The following is a 21,434-nucleotide window of genomic DNA, read 5'->3' on the forward strand; positions in this document are numbered from 1 at the left end:
GGACTGTTTGTGTTCTTCTTTCTTACAGTATGATTTTATTATGATCCCCATTAGCTGATGCAAAACATCAGCTACTCTTCCTGGGGTCCACACATAACATATAAACATGTTACAGATAAGACATGTTCAGACAAGCAACCAAGTGGAATAAAAAATCAGAAAGTGACCATATACTTTCTATCAAACATATTACATGATACCACATTCCTAAACATAATGAAATCATACATAGTACAATATATATTACATAACACTATATATTAAATATGCACTCAATTCACAAGCAGTGAGAAACCATACTCTTACCACCTATTTGATAGGCTACTAATATTCCTGTCACTAAAAATACAATAAAGTAAAAATAAAGGTAACTATGGGTATGTGTGTGTCTACATGTACATAATGTGCAGGCGTAGGGCTGTTAGATGTTGTTTCAGTTGTCTTTTAAAGCCTGTATTGTAAACAAAAAGCTAAATGTAGCTATGTTTCTTGTATACGGTACATACTCATAAAGGTAGGACTAATTTCAGTTTTTTTATCCATATATAGGCCACATTAAACCTTCCACTTACTCAAACGAAGTCGAGGTCACCCACACTACAGGCCACCACCAACAAAATACTGTGTTTACCAACACCGAAAAGTCACCCATTTAAAACAAAACGCGTCACCCCAGATGACTCATCTTTCTTTCAGTCCCTTGCCAGGTAGCTCGGATCGCTGGAAAACGAGATTTTGTCGGATTCTAATTTACTCTAAAGAATTGTAAGAGATAAATACAAGAAAAAAGTAGCTGCACAACAGTGGTGACGGCACACGTTATTGTTTTGGAGCGTCCACAAATTAACCACGCTTCTCCAAATAGTGTGAGTCTGACGGGACATGTGTCTACTAGCTGGGACATTTGGCGTTAGATTTCTGCAATATTCATAGTTGTGTATTTTAACTATTTTATGCGAAGAGAAAACACAAGCGACAGAGCATTTTGACAGCACAGAGGAGGACCGGGCTGGTTGAGTCTACATGGTTCTCATGCAGTGTTTAAGACCAGCCCCCCGCCTCGGCCACACTATCAGTCTGTTGACGCTCCTACTCCTCCTAGTTACTTCAGCTTTTGTTTCGCAGCAGAGAACGAGAGAAGATGGCAGAAGTCGCCCCAGCTCCAGCTCCCGCCGCTCCGGCTAAGGCTGCCAAGAAGAAGGCAGCTCCTAAACCCAAGAAGGCAGGTCCCAGCGTCCGTGACCTGGTCGTCGAGGCAGTATCTGCTTCTAAAGAGAGAAGTGGTGTGTCTCTGGCTGCCGTAAAGAAGGCTCTGGCTGCCGGTGGCTATGACGTGGACAAGAACAAGGTCCGCGTTAAGACTGCCATCAAGAGTCTGGTGACTAAAGGAACCCTGGTCCAGGTCAAAGGTACCGGAGCCTCCGGCTCTTTCAAGATCAACAAGGCTGAGGTTAAAGCCAAAAAGCCCGCAAAGAAAGTCGTTCCGAAAGCCAAGAAGCCAGCAGCCAAGAAACCTGTCGCGGCCAAAAAGCCCACGAAGGTGGCACCGAAGAAACCTGCTGCCGCCAAGAAGTCTCCCAAGAAAGTCAAGAAGGTAGCAGCCAAGAGTCCCAAGAAGGTCGCAGCCAAGAGTCCCAAGAAGGTCGCAGCCAAGAGTCCCAAGAAGGTAGCGGCCAAGAGCCCAAAGAAGGCCCCAGCTAAGAAGGCTGCCAAGCCAAAAGCAGCTAAGAGAGGAGCTCCCAAGAAGAGATGAGCGTTTGAACAGAACGTTGTCTTTAATTCAACAAAAGGCTCTTTTAAGAGCCACCCACCACTTCCATGAAAAGCAATATTGTACTCTATCTAGTGTGTGGAAGTGAAGGGGGCTTATCGAAGTATATAACTTAGTATTACTTTTGGGATGGTTGATTTCCACGAGTTACTTTCAGCACCAGCACGGCAACAAAGCAAACGCGAGACAATACATAATGGAGAATATACCACAAAAAAGCTAGATCAGATCTAGGTTCTTAATTGGACTAATCAAAGTCCGGTTTGATCAGTTGGTCCTATACTAACGTAGATACCACAACGTGTTGAGTCCTTTATTGTGGAAATACATAAATTGCTATCATTATGGTGCATTTATGTTTGTGCGTAAAATGGCCGCTCTGACACTACATTTGGCACATATTATGTTCCCCACTACCTCACATTAAATATCTACAAGCAACCATTATATTCTACAGAACAAGTGGAACATTGTCTCTCACAAAAGGCTCTTTTATGGACCCCCACGATTTAAATGAAACGGGCACAGCTACAAAACACTACTTGTAGTTCTACCCATTTATTTATGTGATTAGTGATCGAGACCAGCAACATTGGCAGGTAAAGAAAATGGTCTCAATCAGTAGCACCGCTTCAGATAGTGAGTTGAGCCCCACAAATTGCAGTAATACACAAATTGCTGCCATTATGGTCAATTTATGTTTGTGCATGTTGTAATCTGTATATATATATATAATATTTATACCACTGTCCAGTATGACTTACTACCCATAGTTTTTTTTTCAGTTCAAATTAATCAGCGAGTTGGAGAGTCGCGTTTTATTTTCGGGGTGTTTTCTCATCCAATCAGGAAAGACGTTTTGTTGGCGGTTTTTCCAAAAGACCAGTCCTCCAATAATCGTGTGAGATGTAGGCGGAATAACTAACTCCCAGAGCTGAGACCAATCAGAAACGCCTCCACGTTAGTTATATAAGGCCAGAGTTACGGCACAGCAGCGTATTATTCTTGTTGGAGTGAAGAAGAAAACATAGTTTCTCGTAATGGCTAGAACTAAGCAAACCGCTCGTAAGTCCACCGGTGGCAAAGCCCCAAGGAAGCAGCTCGCCACCAAGGCTGCTCGTAAGAGCGCACCGGCTACCGGCGGCGTGAAGAAGCCACATCGTTACAGGCCCGGTACCGTGGCGCTGAGAGAGATCCGTCGTTACCAGAAGTCCACCGAGTTGCTGATCCGCAAGTTGCCTTTCCAGCGCCTGGTCAGAGAAATCGCCCAGGACTTCAAGACCGACCTGCGCTTCCAGAGCTCTGCTATCATGGCTCTTCAGGAGGCCAGTGAGGCTTACCTGGTCGGTCTGTTTGAGGACACCAACCTGTGCGCCATCCACGCCAAGAGGGTGACCATCATGCCCAAAGACATCCAGCTGGCCCGCCGCATCCGTGGAGAGCGAGCTTAAATCTGCTTTTTTTTATAACACAAAGGCTCTTTTAAGAGCCACCACCGTAATCATGAAAAGTACATTCCATTAACTAATTATTTCAACATGCCAGTTATACTAAAGTCATCACTTTAATTCTGATATTTATACTAGCATCTCTTATTGGCTAAAGCAGAACAAACTGCAAATCGCATGATAATATTATATTCCTTTATTGATCCCCTTGGACATTCGGTACCATAACAGGAGGGGAGATACAACATGTATTAGCATATACATACAGGTCACATAATTATATTACAGTGGATAACTCAAAATGTAATAAAAAGAAGTGCATATAAACAACAATGTGCAAGATGAGGGTATGTATGCCCTCTGTTATTTTACCCATGACTGAAACTAAGCCCATGTTCCCAAATTTGTTGATAGATTTGCATCTGATTGTATCCCCCTTTCTCTTGGTATCTATAGCCAATTACACCCAATCTATTGATTGATTGATTGAAAAGTTTATTAACAGATTGCAGAATGGGTACAGTACAGTACAATACATACAATTGTTAAGGGGATGCAATTAAAGTTAATTAGTTTCAAGTTTCAAGTTTCTTTAATAGTTGTCATACAGAAGTACAGAATACTTTCATACAAAATGCTTCTTACTGTTACGCTCCAGAGACTGTGCTAGACAAGATAGTATCAAATAACATAGTATAGCATGTAATTTTAGAAGAAGAAAATGAGGTCACAGTGTTCGGTATAGACATATGTACAATGTTCTGAGTTACCATATAATATACAATACTATGCAGTGTACTAATGTACAGTACTATATAGTGCAAAGCAGAAATGGGATGAGGTACAATTTAGGTACAATTTACAGTAAGGTGTACGAGTTGTAGTGCAATCCTTCATCAATAAATATAAAGTGTGGGGAGTGGGTGCTACAGTGTGTTTGTTTAAAGTGGGTGTGTGCTATAAAGTGTGGAGTGGGTGCTACAGTGTGTTTGTTTAAAGTGAGTGTGTGCGTGTGGATGTGTGTGCTATGTGCGTTTGGTGGTTGTTGTTGTGTAGTGTTCATTCATTGTTCGTTTAGCAGCCTGATGGCCTGGGGATAGAAGCTTCTTCTGAGTCTTTCTGTGCTCGCCTTGAGACTCCGGTATCGCTTGCCTGACCGCAGCAGTTCAAAGAGGCAGTTGTTCGGGTGACTGGAGTCTTTAATGATTCTCTTCGCCTTGCCCTTGCAACGCTTGTTATAAATGTTCTGGAGGGTGGGGAGCCCCCCTCCAATTGTGCGTTCGGCTGAACGTGTCACTCTTTGTAGTCTGCTTCGGTCTTGTGCAGTGCTATTCCCAAACCAGGAGGTGATGTTGCCGGTCAAGATGCTCTCTATTGTACATGAGTAGAAGTTCTTAAGGATCTTCTGACTGACTTGGAACTTCCTTAGGCGCCTGAGGAAGTAGAGGCGTTGTCGTGCCTTCTTCACAACACTGTCAATGTGTGTGGTCCATGTCAAATCCTCGGATATGTAGGCTCCGAGGTACTTAAAGCTGTTGACTCTCTCAACCGGTGCCCCGTCGATGCTGAGGGGGCTGTAGTCCTTGACCCCCGACCTCCTGAAGTCCACAATCATCTCCTTTGTTTTGCTGACGTTCAGGGAGAGGCTGTTTTCCTGGCACCATCCCGCCAGGACCTTGACCTCTTCCAGGTAGGCCCTCTCGTCGTTGGCAGAGATCAGGCCCACCACCACTGTGTCGTCAGCAAATTTGATGATTGTATTGCTACTCCGCTGAGCCACACAGTCGTGTGTGTACAGGGAGTAGAGGAGGGGACTCAGAACACAGCCCTGGGGGGCCCCTATGTTGAGGGTGATGGATGAGGAGGTGCAGTTGCCTGCTCTCACCACCTGGGGTCTGCCAGTCAGGAAGTCCAAGACCCACTGGCAGAGGTCATAGTTCAAGCCCAGGTCCCTGAGCTTGGCTATGAGTATGGAGGGGACTATGGTATTGAATGCCGAGCTGTAGTCGAAGAATAGCATTCTCACATAGTTCCCCTGCCTCTTGTCCAGGTGTGATGCTGCTATGTGCAGCACATGGGCTATGGCGTCCTCCGTGGACCTGTTGGGGCGGTATGCAAATTGCAGGGGGTCCATGTTGATGGGGAGGGAGGAGCAGATGTAGCCCTTTACTAGCTTCTCAAAGCACTTCATGGCTATGGAGGTGAGAGCTACAGGGCGGTAGTCGTTGAGGCAAGCAGGCTTGGATTTTTTGGGTACAGGGATAATAGTGGACTTCTTCAGGCAGGTGGGGATGACAGCCTGTTCTAAGGACAGGTTAAATATGTCAGTGAATACTGGGGCCAGTTGATCGGCACAGACTTTTAGGACGCAGCCGGGGATGCCGTCCGGACCTGCTGCCTTCCTGATATTCACTTTTTTAAAGGTCCGCCTCACCTCATGCTCTGTTACCCTGAACACTGCGCCTCCATCAGCAGCCGACCCCCCCCCCCCCCATTGCCGTGGCTTGTGAGCTGGTGTTGTTATTACCAGCATCAAACCTTGCATAGAAGGTATTGAGGTCATTTGCTAAGGAGATGTCACTGTTCAGTTTGAGGGAGGCGCCTTTGTAGTCTGTCATCGTTTTGAGCCCCTGCCACATAGCTCTAGAGTCAGCTTGTTCAAACTGGAGTTCAAATTACATTACATTTATTGTAATATGTAACTAATTCCAAAATTAAGAAACTGAATAGTCTCCCATTACGTTAATCCAGTCTTGATAACTATTGGAACAGACTGAAATAACATGCCTTACAGCCTTAAATTACTACACAAACTAGGAACGTTGATTGTTTAGCCAAATTGGGAAAGTAAGACCAGTTCTAATGCAAGTGGTACTTGTAAACCGCATCCATTCCACTAGAATGAAGACTTGGCGTTGGGTTATTATCTAGTTCCTTCCGTAATCTAATTGCTTTTGCTAAAATAATTGAGTTATTAGCTCTTGGTGTGCTCCATAATATTAACATAATTCTGGTGTTGTGTTTAATGCGAGACATGTAATCTGCATACTGTTTTATCATGACACTAAGTGCCCCCTTGACTCGACATACATGCATTTTTAAATAGTTTGGGTGCATTTATAGCAAATAAAATTGACAATATAATGTGATTTTGAAATCCGGTATATAGAAAGTATCTGTATTTCGTCACTTTTTATTTGTTTAACACAACATGTTATGTCAGCCCACAATTATGACGGTTTGTCCAACAGGCAGAGCGCTGATCCAATAATGAGAATAGGTCGAAAAACATCTCTCCTCCTTCTGCTATAAAGGCATCATAACAGGCCTGGTATTATGTTAGAGGTTATAAGACATTCCAATAAGCCTGTCTATGAGTTTATTATTCATAGTATAGTATAGTGACATGGTTTTATATTGTCGGCTCTGTGGGGCGCGCCTTATACGCTGATATAACAATATCCACGTTGTTATTATAATGTCCTTCACCGCCTACATTTGCGTGTATGATTGGTGGAGAGATCGTATGAAAAGTTCGCCAACAATGTAAACCAAACCCTATTATCTCTGTCAGTCCTTCTCTGATTGGGTGATGATGCACGGAGCCATATTTGACCAATAAGCACGAACCTTAGTGAGGATATAAAGACGGCTCTTCTGCGTGTTTACCACATTATTCTGTGTTCATCTCTAGAATAAACTGAATCATGTCTGGAAGAGGTAAGACAGGAGGAAAGGTGAAGGCTAAGTCCAAGACTCGCTCCTCTCGTGCCGGGCTTCAGTTCCCCGTGGGTCGTGTCCACAGACTGCTGCGTAAAGGCAACTATGCTCATCGTGTTGGAGCCGGTGCCCCGGTTTATCTGGCGGCTGTGCTGGAATATCTGACCGCTGAGATCTTGGAGTTAGCTGGAAACGCTGCCCGTGACAACAAGAAGAGTCGTATCATCCCCCGTCATCTGCAGCTGGCCGTGCGTAACGACGAGGAGCTCAACAGACTGCTCGGAGGAGTGACCATCGCTCAGGGTGGTGTGCTGCCCAACATCCAGGCTGTCCTTCTGCCCAAGAAGACCGAGAAGGCTGCCAAGAAGTAAATTATTTAGCCTCTTCGACAAACTCCACAAAGGCTCTTTTCAGAGCCACCCACCTCTTCTTGAAGATGCAATATTTCCGTTTGTCCAAATACAATTTGGTTGTAACTTACGTTGTTGTCTCGCTACCTCGGACATAAGTGTAACGAAGACGATAAACACGTAATGCATAACATTTGACCGTGTTCACTAATGGGTACACTTGTACAATGCTGTTTAGAAGTAATGTTTAATGTGTTTGTCTGCAGTGTTTTTGTGCCTGTTTTTGAAGGCTTAACCAACGATATAATATAAAATTATAAATGCGGTCAAGTGATTAATAATTTTGACTGAAAAAAACTATGTGTAGTAAGTCATACTGGACAGCGGTATAAATAGTAAGGGTTATATATATATATATAGATTACAGCAAATTAATTAAATTACAAAAAATGATGCCAAATACATGTAAAAGGGATTATATGCAGGTATGTACAGACGTGTATATGTATGAATGTGTGTGTGTCTGTGTATATATATATATTTATATATATATATCTCCACAAGAAGAGGCCCCCCCCGATTCCCATCTCCATCCGAGGGGTGGATGTGGAGATGGTGGAGATGGTGGACTCATACAAGTTCCTTGGGGTACACCTGAACAATAAACTGGACTGGTCGGACAACACAGAGGCCCTCTACAGGAAGGGACAGAGCAGGCTGTTCTTCCTGAGGAGACTCAGGTCCTTCAATGTGTGCAACAAACTGCTGCAGTCTTTTTACCAGTCTGTTGTGGCCAGCATCCTCTTCTATGCTGTGGCATGCTGGGGAGGCTACATCAACTCAAGGGACACCAACAAGCTCAACAAGCTGGTGAGGAAGGCTAGCTCTGTGGTGGGAGTCGAGCTACCTAGACTTGAGGTGATGGTAGAGAGGGGGATGATAAGGAAGCTGGATGCCATCATGGAGAACCCCTACCACCCCCTCTACGACGAGCTAGTCAAGATGAGAAGCTCGTTCAGCCACAGACTCATCCCCCCCCGACACTCAACTAACCGCCTCGGACAGTCCTTCATACCAGCGGCCATCAGGCTCCACAACAGTGGGCAGCGACTAGCAGCCTCCAGGCCCCACAACAGGGGGCAGCGACAGCGACTGCTACCAGACATTGACCTGGGACTTATAGGAACCCAAGGGGGACAAAGTAGACTACCCTGGTACTTTGATTAATGTATACTCAGTAGATAGTAAATTATTATAACACTACCTCTTGCATACTGCACCTCATGTGACACTGTGAATAATGTGAATATTCCTCAGCTAGTCAGATAGTAAATTATATTGACCATATTGATCAAATTGTTTACACTGCCTGTGTTGTCTTTTACTACCTGTATACTGTGTTGTTTTACTACCTGTACCCCTCCCCCCTCCCCCCCATGCTGCTATGATGCCTGAATTTCCCCAAGGGGATCAATAAAGGAATATCTTATCTTATCTTATTTGTAAGTCAAAGCAGTGACAGATGTCACCCAGAGAGCATTGTCTTGGAAAAATGCAGTTTCATGTCGATTATTGTTTGGCTTAATATCAAGTGTGGCTATGGAGTTTTGCTAAAATAATAATTGGGTTATCATGGCTTTGCGCGCAAATAGTTTCCTGTGAGCGGGAAATGTCCGACAAAGCCTCTCAACCAATCGTATACAAGAAGCCAGGCTGCTGTATTTGCATAATTTGGCCTATTAAGAGGCAGCAGTGCGCTTCTGTTTCCACATTCATTGCTGTTTAGTCCCGACTGATCATCATGCCTGAGCCAGCCAAGCCAGCGCCCAAGAAGGGCTCCAAGAAAGCCGTCACCAAGACAACCGCCAAGGGGGGCAAGAAGCGCAGAAAGTCCAGGAAGGAGAGTTATGCCATTTATATTTACAAGGTCCTGAAGCAGGTCCATCCTGACACCGGCGTTTCTTCCAAGGCCATGGGTATCATGAACTCCTTCGTTAACGACATCTTTGAGCGCATCGCCGGTGAAGCCTCTAAACTGGCTCTCTACAACAAGCGTAGGACCATCACCTCCAGGGAGATTCAGACCGCCGTCCGCCTGCTGCTCCCCGGTGAACTGGCCAAGCACGCAGTGTCCGAGGGAACCAAGGCTGTGACCAAGTACACCAGCTCCAAGTAAACTTCCCTGTCCATCTAACCCGTATTCACCCAAAGGCTCTTTTCAGAGCCACCCACTTTGTTTTGAGAGAGTTATCCCAATGATCAACCATGCTCGGGTCACTAATGACTAAACGCATATCCCTTTATGCATTTGTTTTTCCTGGTTCCTGTCATTCACGAAGGGGGTGGGGGTGTAATTCTAAATTCTATAAAACTAAATATATAAGAAATACATACACTCGGCATACCCACTTTGTTTTGAGAGTTATCCCAATGATCAACCAAGTTCAGGTGACATAAATAAGCACATTCCTTATGTATTCTGTTTTTCCTGGACCATTTCTAGCATGCTGCATATTGGGTTTCGACACCAGATGGAGTAAGTGCTCTAGTAGGTGGAACAAGAGCCTCCAATATATTTTCAAATTGGAGAAGTTTGAAGTTAGGCTTAACTGATTTTGGAAGTGAAATTGAGGTTTTTGGTTAGGTTAAAGGTCAAGGGTTGAGTGTTTGGGTTAGAACCTGGTGCACAGACACAGGAAACGGAACATGGTTATAGGGTTTAGGGGTTAAAGCAGTGTGCAATAGCAGGGTTGAGAGCCTCTAGTTGGCTCCAGCAGCTGTTTGCTATGGGCCTTTAACTGCACTATTTAATAGCATCTATAACTTCTGGCTACACACACTCTGAGAGTTAACAGTAACAACCATACAATCAATCAAAAAGTGACCATCGTACACAATAAATACATAATTATGTCAAACCTGATATATGATGTCAGTCAGAATGAATGAATGAATGAATGAATGTAAACTTTATTTAACAGATTGCAGAATGGGTACAATACAGTACGGCTCAATACATACAATTGTTAAGGGGATGCAGACCTGAGAAAGACGTTTGTCTTGTTTCCATCAGGGTCCCCCATTTTCAATTCATATAGACATTTATGACATACACAACATACATGACATTTATGGCATAGGGACATATAGGTATTTAGTACTGATACATTTGTGACATAGGCGGTATTCAAATATACAGTACTGTTACCCCTAGATCCTGACAGAGTATATACATATGATGGGGAGGGGACTGTACATTAGGAGGGGGTGGGTGGGTGGGAGGGAAATATACATACGGCGGGGAGGGAATATATACATGCGGTGGGGAGGAGACTGTCTATTAGGAGGTGGTGGGGGTTTTGGGCATTTATGGTGGCCAGTTTCGAATTGCAGCCTCCCGTAGGTGCTCTTTAAGGGCGGTTTTGAATGTGGGCAGGGATTCACATTCCTTTACAGCTTTGGGTAGGGCGTTCCACATTGTTGTGGCATAATTGCGAAACGTGTTTAGTCCCTTGTTTGAGCCGAATCTGGGTTTAACATGATTTGTTGAGCTTCCTCTGGTGTAGTGGTTGTGGTATTCACTGACCTTTGGGAAGTATTTTGACATGTACATGGGCACCCCGGTCGTATAGTGTATCTTGTAGACCAGGCCCATTGCAAGTTGCTGTACTCTGTCGTCTACTCTAAGCCATCCTAGGTTGGCAAAGTGGGCAGGGGTGAGGTGGGTTCTGGGGTTCAGGTCAAGTAGTAGTCTGACCAGTTTGTTTTGTGATGTTTGTAATTTTGTTTTAAGCGCCTTTGAGGTGCTTTGGTACCATGAGGTGCACGCATAGTCATAGTACCCTTGAATGAGTGCTCCTGCCAGAGTCTTCAGGGTATTCTTGTTTACCAGAGAGGAGATCCGGTACAAGAATCTAGTTCGTTGGTTGACTTTTTTTATTACATTGGATGCCATTTTGTCACAGGAAAGATTTGCCTCTAGGATGGAACCCAGGTAGGTAATTTCGTCTTTCCTTGTGACAATATTGTCACCCACTGTAACTGAGAATCCGTCGGTCTTGCTGAGTTTGTTATTTGAACCGAAGAGAATGGACTCTGTTTTGCCCATGTGTAATGATAGTTTGTTATCAGCGAGCCATATGCAGATTTTGCCTAGTTCTGTGCTGAGGGTTTTTTCAACCTGCAATTTGTTCTTGTCAGAGACCAGCAGGGCTGAGTCGTCCGCAAACAGGAACAAGTTGCAGTCACAGGCTGACGACATGTCATTTGCATAAATTAGGAAGAGTAGCGGTCCTAGTATGCTTCCTTGTGGAACACCACAGCTCACTGTGAGGGGGGGGGATAGAGTACCGTTTACCTCTACCATCTGTTCTCTCCCCTCCAGGTAGGATTGCATCCAGCTCACTGATAGGCTATCAAAACCAATTGCTTTTAGCTTGTCCATTAGAATGGAGTGATTGACAGTGTCGAAGGCCTTTTGTAGGTCCAGCATGACCATGCCGCAGTATTTGCCAGCGTCCACCTCTTGTTTGATGTGGTCGTTCAAATAGAGGAGGCATGTGTCAGTGGAGTGGGACGTTCTGAAGCCAGATTGGAATTCGTAGATTAGGTTTTTTTCCGCCAGGTACTTTTCGACCTGTTCGTAGACTATTTTCTCCATGACTTTCGAGATGGAGGTAAGAATAGAAACAGGGCGGTAGTTGCCTGGGTCTAATTTGCTGCCCTTTTTGTGTAGAGGGGTCACTCTCGCAATTTTGAAGTCCTTGGGGACGTGCCCCTGTCTTATAGAGAGGTTTATTATGTGTGTGATGACTGGGGTGATGGCGGCTGCTGCGTCTCTGAGGAATTTGGAGGGTATGTTGTCATGGCCAGTGGCCTTGTTAGGTTGGAGGGCGCTCAATTTTTTGAGTACCTCATCGGTTGTTACCATTTCAAGTTTGAAGTCGTCTTTGTGGACCCCTAGGTTTTTGTAGTATGCTACTATGTGTTCTACCCCATAATGCCCTGAGTGGGAGGGTAGTTTGTTTACCAGTGTTGTGGCTATGTTTGTGAAGAAGATGTTTAAGTAATTGGCTACATCCAGCTTGTCTGTGATGAGCGTGTTGTCCGTCTTTATGTTTATGTTTGAGAATCTGGTTTTAAGTTTTTTACTGCAGCCTAGTTGATTATTGAGTAATTTCCAAAGTTCGCGGGGTTTGTTTTTGTTTTCCTCAGTTTTGTGGCACATTTAACTCTGGCACATTTAAAATGAATAGTTATTGCATGTTTAATTTGGGACCACAAACCAATATTGTCTGTAAACCTTTTATTTTCTAAAAAGTGCATCTAATCTTGTTGATGGTAGATCATAGATATAGTAGATTTTACTGTATGGAGCACATTCCCATGGGCTCATACAGAACCAAGCATTTTACTGTAATGTACATGTACTTTATACAAGACAAATAAAAGCAAACTTGAACTACTTGTAGGCACCGCTCAGCACCATAGACAGTACCGGACCACACTGACAAAATCATTTTGGAAACCGGGAAAGTCAAGTCAAGTCAAGAGTTTTATTTGTCACGGCATACAAGTATACAATGAAATGTGGGGGTCTTGCCCGCAACGATTGTGCATAATACAATAATAATATAATAAGAATCCAATAGAACGACATTGTGCAATAATACAAGTAATCAAAGTAGGGCATATCGGTATATGTACATGAGTTATTTACAGAGCATGGTAGGACATGCTAGGTCCTGTGATAGTGCAATACACTGTTAGCTCAAGACCCCTACGCTCTGCATCTTCTGGCCGCCTCAGATCTACTCCTATCCAAGCTCCCGGAGGGTCATCAAAGAGAAGCCGCCTATTCTCAGTCCTTGCCCCACAATGGTGGAATGAACTACCCATCCCAGTTAGGACAGCCGAATCCCGTCCAATCTTTCGCCGTCGACTAAAGACTCACTTCTTCAACCATTATCTGAAATGATAAAAAAAATAAAAATAAAAAAATCTAACCCCGACTAACCTTAATGTCATGCACTTGTCCTAATAAACTAACCTACACTGTAACACGCAACACTTTGATGAACATTGTTACTCAGCTGATAGAGTTATACCCTTCTTGCTGTCTTGTCGCACAGAACTTGTAAGTCGCTTTGGATAAAAGCGTCAGCTAAATGACTAAATGTAAATGTAAATGTAAATGTAGCTACGGATGAGGCACAGGGTCTTTATGTACACTGCTATACAATGCTATATTATACAATCTCAAGTTATACTATACTATTCTTAAAGTGACCTTTCCTTTTGTAAAGTGACCATAAGTGTGAGCGTGTGCAGCATGAGTGTGTGTGTGCTCATGTTAAAGTGGCTGCTAGTGTGTGAGCGTGTACAGTGTGTGTGTGTGTGTGTGTTGTGTGTGTGCTCGTGTGTAGAGTTCAGTGTTCAAGGCTCTGATAGCCTGGGGGAAGAAGCTGAGCTGAAGTCTCTCTGTCATAGTTGCTGGTGTTCGCAGGCGTTTGCCTGACCGCAGCAGCTTGAACAGGCTGTTGTTGGGGTGGTGAGGGTCTTTCATTATTCTGCAGGCTCTGGATTTGCACCTCTTGTTGTATAGGACCTGCAGGCAGGGCCGCCTGGGAGAAATGCGAGGCCCTGTGCGAGATTTAAACGTGAGCCCCCCCCCCCCCCCCTAAAGGTAAAAAAAAAAAAAAAAAGGGTATATATATATATATTTTTTTATATACTTACAGTCAACATATTCTTAAATAATAGCGCTGCCCGAGGCTGGGCATGATACAGTCAACATATAGCAAGAGAGAGAGAGAGAGCGAGAGAGAGCTCCCGTTCTACAGTCAATATACAGTGTTATCGCTGCACAGACCCGGCAATGCCCGACCAGAGAGAGAAATATAATAGTTAGTAAAAGCACTATATAAGCTCAGAACACAACACAGCTTAGAAAACAGCTCAGAACACAGCTCAGAACATGATTATCAACTAATTGTGATAAGCTTCAGACAACTCAGTTTAATACTTTTCACCAATAAACATATGAAGTGTGCTCATTCAGTGATAAGGTGGGTGGCTCTGAAAAGAGCCTTTGGGTTTGATAGTTAAGAGTTGAATAGAAGTCTAGCCGCCGAAGCCGTACAGAGTGCGTCCCTGTCTCTTCAGAGCATAGACCACATCCATGGCGGTCACGGTCTTTCTCTTGGCGTGTTCGGTGTAGGTGACGGCATCACGGATCACATTCTCCAGGAAGACCTTGAGAACACCACGAGTCTCCTCGTAGATGAGACCGGAGATACGCTTCACTCCGCCACGACGAGCCAGACGGCGGATAGCGGGTTTGGTGATTCCCTGGATGTTGTCACGAAGCACTTTGCGGTGACGCTTAGCGCCTCCTTTACCAAGTCCCTTACCTCCCTTTCCTCTTCCACTCATTATAACATCTGTAAGAAAATAAACAAATGTAGCAACTGGCCAACCGCCTGCTTCTTTGAACCCTCCCTGAGGACGTGGTTGAGACCAGGAGGCGCGCAGGGACAAATGTGGAGGGAGGGTTTGTGGTTTACATCTGAAGTGTTGTTTCCCCAATACAATACATCATCCTGAGACCCAGGGGAAAAAGTGTTGTCACTTGTATTATTTTTTTTAAAACATTTAACATTATATATATATATATATTTTATGAGTATGTAAAAACGTGTCATACCGTATAAAGGAAACATAGCTTTTTGTTTACAATACAGGCTTTAAAAGACAACTGAAACAACATCTAACAGCCCTACGCCTGCACATTATGTAAATGAAGACACATACCCATAGTTACTTTTATTTTATTGTATTTTTAGTGACAGGAATATTAGTAGCCTATACAAATAGGTGGTAAGAGTATATGGTTTCTCACTGCTTGTGAATTGAGTGCATATTAATATATAGTGTTATGTAATGTATATTGTACTATGTATGATTCCATTATGTTTAGGAATGCGGTATCATGTAATATGTTTGATAGAAAGTATATTGTCACTTTCTGATTTTTAATTCCACTTGGTTGCTTGTCTGAAAATGTCTTATCTGTGTTATGTGTGGACCCCAGGAAGAGTAGCTGATGTTTTGCATCAGCTAATGGGGATCATAATAAAATCATACTGTAAGTACCCCCCCCCACCTACCCAACCTCCTCCAATGTACAGTTTCTACGTCAAATGTATATACTTCTTTTCTGGACTCTTTTCGTATCACAAACAGTACTGTATTTGCAAATCTGGTATGTCATAAATGTATAGATGTAGCAGTACTGTCTATCTGTATGTCATATATGTTACGATGAATTGAAAATGGGGGACCCTGATGTAAACAAGATGAAAGTCTTTCTCTGGTCTGCATCCCCTTAACAATTGTATGTATTGAGCTGTACTGTACTGTACCCATTCTGCAATCTGTTAATAAAGTTTTCAATCAATCAATCAATAAGAAAGAAGTACACAAACAGTCCATGCAAGGCCTCTATTGTTAGTGTCTATTGGTGTAGTACATGTTGGTATACATTCTGAATAAATGGTTCAAGGAATGAAACATACCATGTTTCTACTACCTGTACCATAGTGGGGCATTGGTTTATATACACATGGCCCATGGTGAGACCCAGTCCTGTGTAAATGTTGGTGTCATCTGTTTAGTAACCCAAACAAGAGGAAACCATCGGCTCAACTCAGCATCATCAGAAAACATCGCTTACAAAAATGTATCCTGGCATTCCTATGACGTTTCATATGACTTAATTCTGTTTGAACCAGTTACACACACTGCTGTGCTTAACCTAAAACACATTTAGCAATTCTACTTCTCAGTGATTAGAGTACTGTAAGTGAAGTACGCAGATAATGTGCAAATATACAATAAATTCACCAAACACTACACAAGACCAATGCTGTGATGAAAATATAATTTATTTATCTACATATACCCAAATCAATGATGCAGACTGATGAAAAAAATTACATTTTCTCTCCATATACCCAAATCAATGATGCAGACTGATGAAAATATAAATGTTCTCTCCATATAACCAAATCAGTCAACATTTCAACATGGAGAATCACAACAATACATGTCCCAGTTTTCATGCTACTATGTGCATAACACTGTAAGCTCAGCAAATATCAGACAAACATAAAATACTGTATCCAGTACAGGTTACAATTACAGTAAAAAAAAAAAAAAAAAAAATGTAAACAGAAAATACTAGACATTATCTCTTTGCCTAGCTGGATCTGGCAAGATAATTTTTTGTTGTGATTCTCCATGTTGACTGATTTGGGAAAATGGGAGAAAATGTATATTTTCATCAGTCTGCATCATTGGTTGTCTTGTGTAGTGTTTGGTGGATGTATTGTATATTTTCACGTTCTCTGTGTACACAGTACTTCACTCTCCTTCCATTTTGGTTGAAGACAGGTGAACTCACCTGCTGCATTTTTATAGTGCTTAAACCTGATTGGTGTATCTACAATTAAGCAATGGTGTGTTTGTGCATCTGATGGCTGTGTTTAACCAATTGGCTCATATGTGTGGGCTGAAGCCCCCAATGTTTTCTAACCCTAAAAACGCCCCTGATCGTCATCAGGTACGACTCTCTGGCAGTGTCCTCGTTTTCTAGACCCCATCTGATGAAGATAATGCAAAAGTGAGCCATGTTATTTTGAACATTTGAGAACAACTCCAGACTAGGACCTAAACAAAACAGTGAGGTTCGAACCTGAGGACACCGGACTGTGGTGAAATTTATTTATTTATTAATTTTTCATCATTAAGCCTTGTGTTTAATTATTTAATTATTGTTTTCATAAGTAAGTGTAATAAACTGAATAATTCGAAGAGATGTTCATTATTACAAAATAAACACCAACAGGGTATGGCTCTCTTTACATTATCCCAAACATACTGTAATTAGAATGTTAACATTTTGTTTTCCCCACCTAATATATAGTTTCTCAATCCAGTTCTCAATTTTATTTATTCATGATAAAGTAGTGAAAAAAAGGCATGATTTCGTATTGCTTAAACTTATATATATATATACCTGGTCGCTTCAGTCGAAAACTGAGAGGAGCGAGGATAACAAACTCTCTTAATCAAAGATAGAGATTTCTTTGTCCTGGCTGCCTCATGGAACGACGATGCAGTAACTCTTCCTGCTCTCTGATCAAACCACATCCTCATCTTTCTCTGTTCCCGGGTCTTCTCCTCAACTAACAAACACTAAAAAAATAATTCAACTATCAAAACAGCTGTAATTATCACAAAGGAATTAAGCTATTCTTAATGAATTTGGTGATGTTTATATATTGGGATTGTGACATTCTTGTTTTAACGAGCCATTCTCATTTCTTACCTGCTCTGGTGTGAGATGCAGCTCATCAAAGATCATGGCACCCTCCTCCAGCAGTGCGGGACAGCCATGGTACAGCCATAGTAAATGTAATGGAACCATTAATAACATGGTATAGTCCATTTTAAAACCATGACATCAATGGTACATGGTGTAATTTTTTATCATAGGAATGCCAGGATACATTTTTGTAAGAGATGTTTTCTGATGATCCTGAGTTGAGCCGATGGTTTCCTCTTGTTTGGGTTACTAAACAGATGACACCAACATTTACACAGGACTGGGTCTCACCATGGGCCATGTGTATAAACCAATGCCCCACTATGGTACAGGTAGTCGACTAGAAACATAGTATGTTTCATTCCTTGAACCATTTCTTCAGAATGTATCAACATGTACTACACCAATAGACACTAACAATAGAGGCCTTGCATGGACTGTTTGTGTACTTCTTTCTTACAGTATGATTTTATTATGATCCCCATTAGCTGATGCAAAACATCAGCTACTCTTCCTGGGGTCCACACATAACACATGTTACAGATAAGACATGTTCAGACAAGCAACCAAGTGGAATTAAAAATCAGAAAGTGACAATATGCTTTCTATCAAACATATTACATGATACCGCATTCCTAATCATAATGGAATCATACATAGTACAATATACATTACATAACACTATATATTAAATATGCACTCAATTCACAAGCAGTGAGAAACCATATACTCTTACCACCTATTTGATAGGCTACTAATATTCCTGTCACTAAAAATACAATAAAGTAAAAATAAAGGTAACTATGGGTATGTGTGTGTCTACATGTACATAATGTGCAGGCGTAGGGCTGTTAGGTGTTGTTTCAGTTGTGTCTTAAAGCCTGTATTGTAAACAAAAAGCTAAATGTAGCTATGTTTCTTGTATATGGTACATACTCATAAAGGTAGGACTAATTTCAGTTTTTTTTATCCATATATAGGCCACATTAAACCTTCCACTTACTCAAACGAAGTCGAGGTCACCCACACTACAGGCCACCACCAACAAAATACTGTGTTTACCAACACCGAAAAGTCACCCATTTAAAACAAAACGCGTCACCCCAGATGACTCATCTTTCTTTCAGTCCCTTGTCAGGTAGCTCGGCTCGCTGGAAAACGAGATTTTGTCGGATTCTAATTTACTCTAAAGAATTGTAAGAGATAAATACAAGAAAAAAGTAGCTGCACAACAGTGGTGACGGCACACATTATTGTTTTGGAGCGTTCACAGATTAACCACGTTTCTCCAAATAGTTTGATTCTGACGGGACATGTGTCTACTAGCTGGGACATTTGGCGTTAGATTTCTGCAATTTTCATAGTTGTGTATTTTAACTATTTTATGCGAAGAGAAAACACAAGCGACAGAACATTTTGACAGTACAGAGGAGGACCGGGCTGGTTGAGTCTACATGGCTCTCATGCAGTGTTTAAGACCAGCCCCCCGCCTCGGCCACACTATCAGTCTGTTGACGCTCCTACTCCTCCTAGTTACTTCAGCTTTTGTTTCGCAGCAGAGAACGAGAGAAGATGGCAGAAGTCGCCCCAGCTCCAGTTCCCGCCGCTCCGGCTAAGGCTGCCAAGAAGAAGGCAGCTCCCAGACCCACGAAAGCAGGTCCCAGCGTCAGTGACTTGGTCGTCGAGGCAGTGTCCGCTTCCAAAGAGAGGAGCGGCGTGTCTCTTGCTGCCGTAAAGAAGGCTCTGGCTGCCGGTGGCTACGACGTGGATAAGAACAAGGCTCGTGTGAAGACTGCCATCAAGAGTCTGGTGACGAAGGGGACCCTGGTCCAGGTCAAAGGTACCGGAGCCTCCGGCTCTTTCAAGATCAACAAGAAGGCTGAGGTTAAAGCCAAGAAGCCAGCGGCCAAGAAACCAGTCGCCGCTAAAAAGCTTAAGAAGCCTGTTGCAGCTAAGAAGGCTGTTGCAGCCAAGAAGTCTCCCAAGAAGGCTGTTGCAGCCAAGAAGTCTCCCAAGAAGGTAGCAGCCAAGAGTCCCAAGAAGGTAGTAGCCAAGAGTCCCAAGAAGGTAGTAGCCAAGAGTCCCAAGAAGGTAGTAGCCAAGAGCCCAAAGAAGGCGAAAAAGCCTGTTGCTCCCAAAAAGGCTCCAGCGAAGAAGGCTGCCAAGCCCAAAGCAGCTCCCAAGAAGAAGTAAGCGTCCAAGCAGAACACATCAAAAGGCTCTTTTAAGAGCCAACCACCATTTCCCATGAAGGAACAATGCATTCTAATGTAATAGTATACATTGAGGTGAAGGGGTCTTCTAATTATACAAAACATGTATTTCATTTTTCGGAAGGGGTCTTCTAATTATACAAAACATGTATTTCATTTTTCGATCTGTAGTTATTTGAACCAGACGGGGAACATTGAGTCTCACTCCTTCCAAGCCAATTTGTTTATAATCATAAGCTAATTAATGATTAATTAAAATATAGATCAGACTGCATATCACATCCATACATGTGGAAATTCATAAATTGCTGCCATCATGGTGCATTTGTTACCTCGTAATGACTGCTATGGTACTGTTTCAATGAGCCGGAGGGCTGGATGATATGAATCACAATTATTGTCTAAAATGTTATATATAGTTACAATATATTGCTAAACTTTCAGTCTAGCCGACTGATCAAATCAAACCACGGCAGAACGATGCATTAGTTACAATGGATTACAAAACAACACATTTCCTCGTCAACATAAAGACTAAGTATTCATTCTTCCCATTTATGGAAACAGTACATAAGCACAATTGCATGTATTCAGACCGGTTTGGTTAATTTGTCTTGTCAATGTTGCGCATGTAATTAGTCATTAGTCTTCTTGGTCAACACGCCGGAGTTAGTTTAGTTCCTCTTCATTACGCACAGCCAGCTGCAGGTGACCGGGGATGATACGTCTTCTTCCAGTGAACGAATCTAAAATACAGATGTATATTATTTAGGTCAATAGCATACCCCACCCTCTTCATCTTATTTATATATTTGTCTCTGTATAACACTCAAGAAGGAGGTCTGAACTATACCTGTAGTGTGCTCAGTGCTTTCTGAAAGGACAGTTGTGAAATATTAGTACACTAACACTACCCACAAAGAAGCTTTGTTCTGGTCAAATTACAGCATAGCATACTGTAAGGACAACAACAACAAGGTAGGTAGTCGGTCATGGCAGATACATGAGACTATCTCAGTGTAGCAACGCACAAGTATGCATTTATATCACATACAAACAATATATTTCACTAGCAAGGCACAAGCATCCATTTATATCACATAAACAATATATCTCAGTATAGCAATGCACTGAGCCACATGAAGTTGATAAAGACAGCTTCATGGGCCAAAACCAAATGTAGGGATCTGAGGTTTTTAATCAGAGCAAACATGGAAGAATGACACAGATGAACAGATGGGAATATGTGGTAATTCAGTCATGTACTTGACTGACATGGTTCCCAGAGGAACACTGGTCTACTTCAGAAAAGGGGCCTGCCTGCTACAGGAACAATTCAGAAGAATCAAATTAGAAGTTTTCTTTTCTTCGTTGTCACACACACACTTTTGGCCAGTTAAAATACAATGTGAATGTGGATGCAATTTTCATAATTCCAAAATATTCTTATGATTCTTATTGTTTTATGATCAATGAAGTCCGGTTGTGCACTACAGTGCACATCTTGTAAAATATGAATAGAGTTAAGTAAAAAAAAAGATATAT

General features: G+C 42.5%; 4 protein-coding genes across 4 annotated transcripts; 3 read left to right on the forward strand and 1 right to left on the reverse strand.

Moving 5' to 3' along the window:
* Positions 1–1,141: 1,141 nt before the first annotated feature.
* Positions 1,142–19,969, forward strand: LOC311229799 (uncharacterized protein; the record flags this gene model as incomplete). Its single annotated transcript, XM_084315873.1, has 3 exons — positions 1,142–1,751; positions 6,940–7,306; positions 19,233–19,969. The coding sequence occupies 3 exons, from the start codon at positions 1,142–1,144 to the stop codon at positions 19,867–19,869; spliced, it is 1,614 nt and encodes a 537-aa protein (XP_084171999.1). The 3' UTR covers positions 19,870–19,969.
* On the forward strand, positions 2,812–3,222 carry LOC311231014 (histone H3.2-like; the record flags this gene model as incomplete). The annotated part of the gene is made up of 1 exon (XM_084317483.1): positions 2,812–3,222. The coding sequence occupies one exon, from the start codon at positions 2,812–2,814 to the stop codon at positions 3,220–3,222; it is 411 nt and encodes a 136-aa protein (XP_084173609.1).
* On the forward strand, positions 9,091–9,465 carry LOC311231048 (histone H2B-like; the record flags this gene model as incomplete). Its single annotated transcript, XM_084317518.1, has 1 exon — positions 9,091–9,465. One exon carries the CDS (start codon positions 9,091–9,093, stop codon positions 9,463–9,465), a length of 375 nt encoding a protein of 124 aa, XP_084173644.1.
* On the reverse strand, positions 14,412–14,723 carry LOC311231055 (histone H4; the record flags this gene model as incomplete). Its single annotated transcript, XM_084317525.1, has 1 exon — positions 14,412–14,723. One exon carries the CDS (start codon positions 14,721–14,723, stop codon positions 14,412–14,414), a length of 312 nt encoding a protein of 103 aa, XP_084173651.1.
* Positions 19,970–21,434: the final 1,465 nt, after the last annotated feature.

The sequence above is a fragment of the Notolepis coatsorum genome (genome assembly GCF_963971535.1).
Source record: "Notolepis coatsorum genome assembly, chromosome: 6".
NCBI lineage: Eukaryota > Metazoa > Chordata > Actinopteri > Aulopiformes > Paralepididae > Notolepis > Notolepis coatsorum.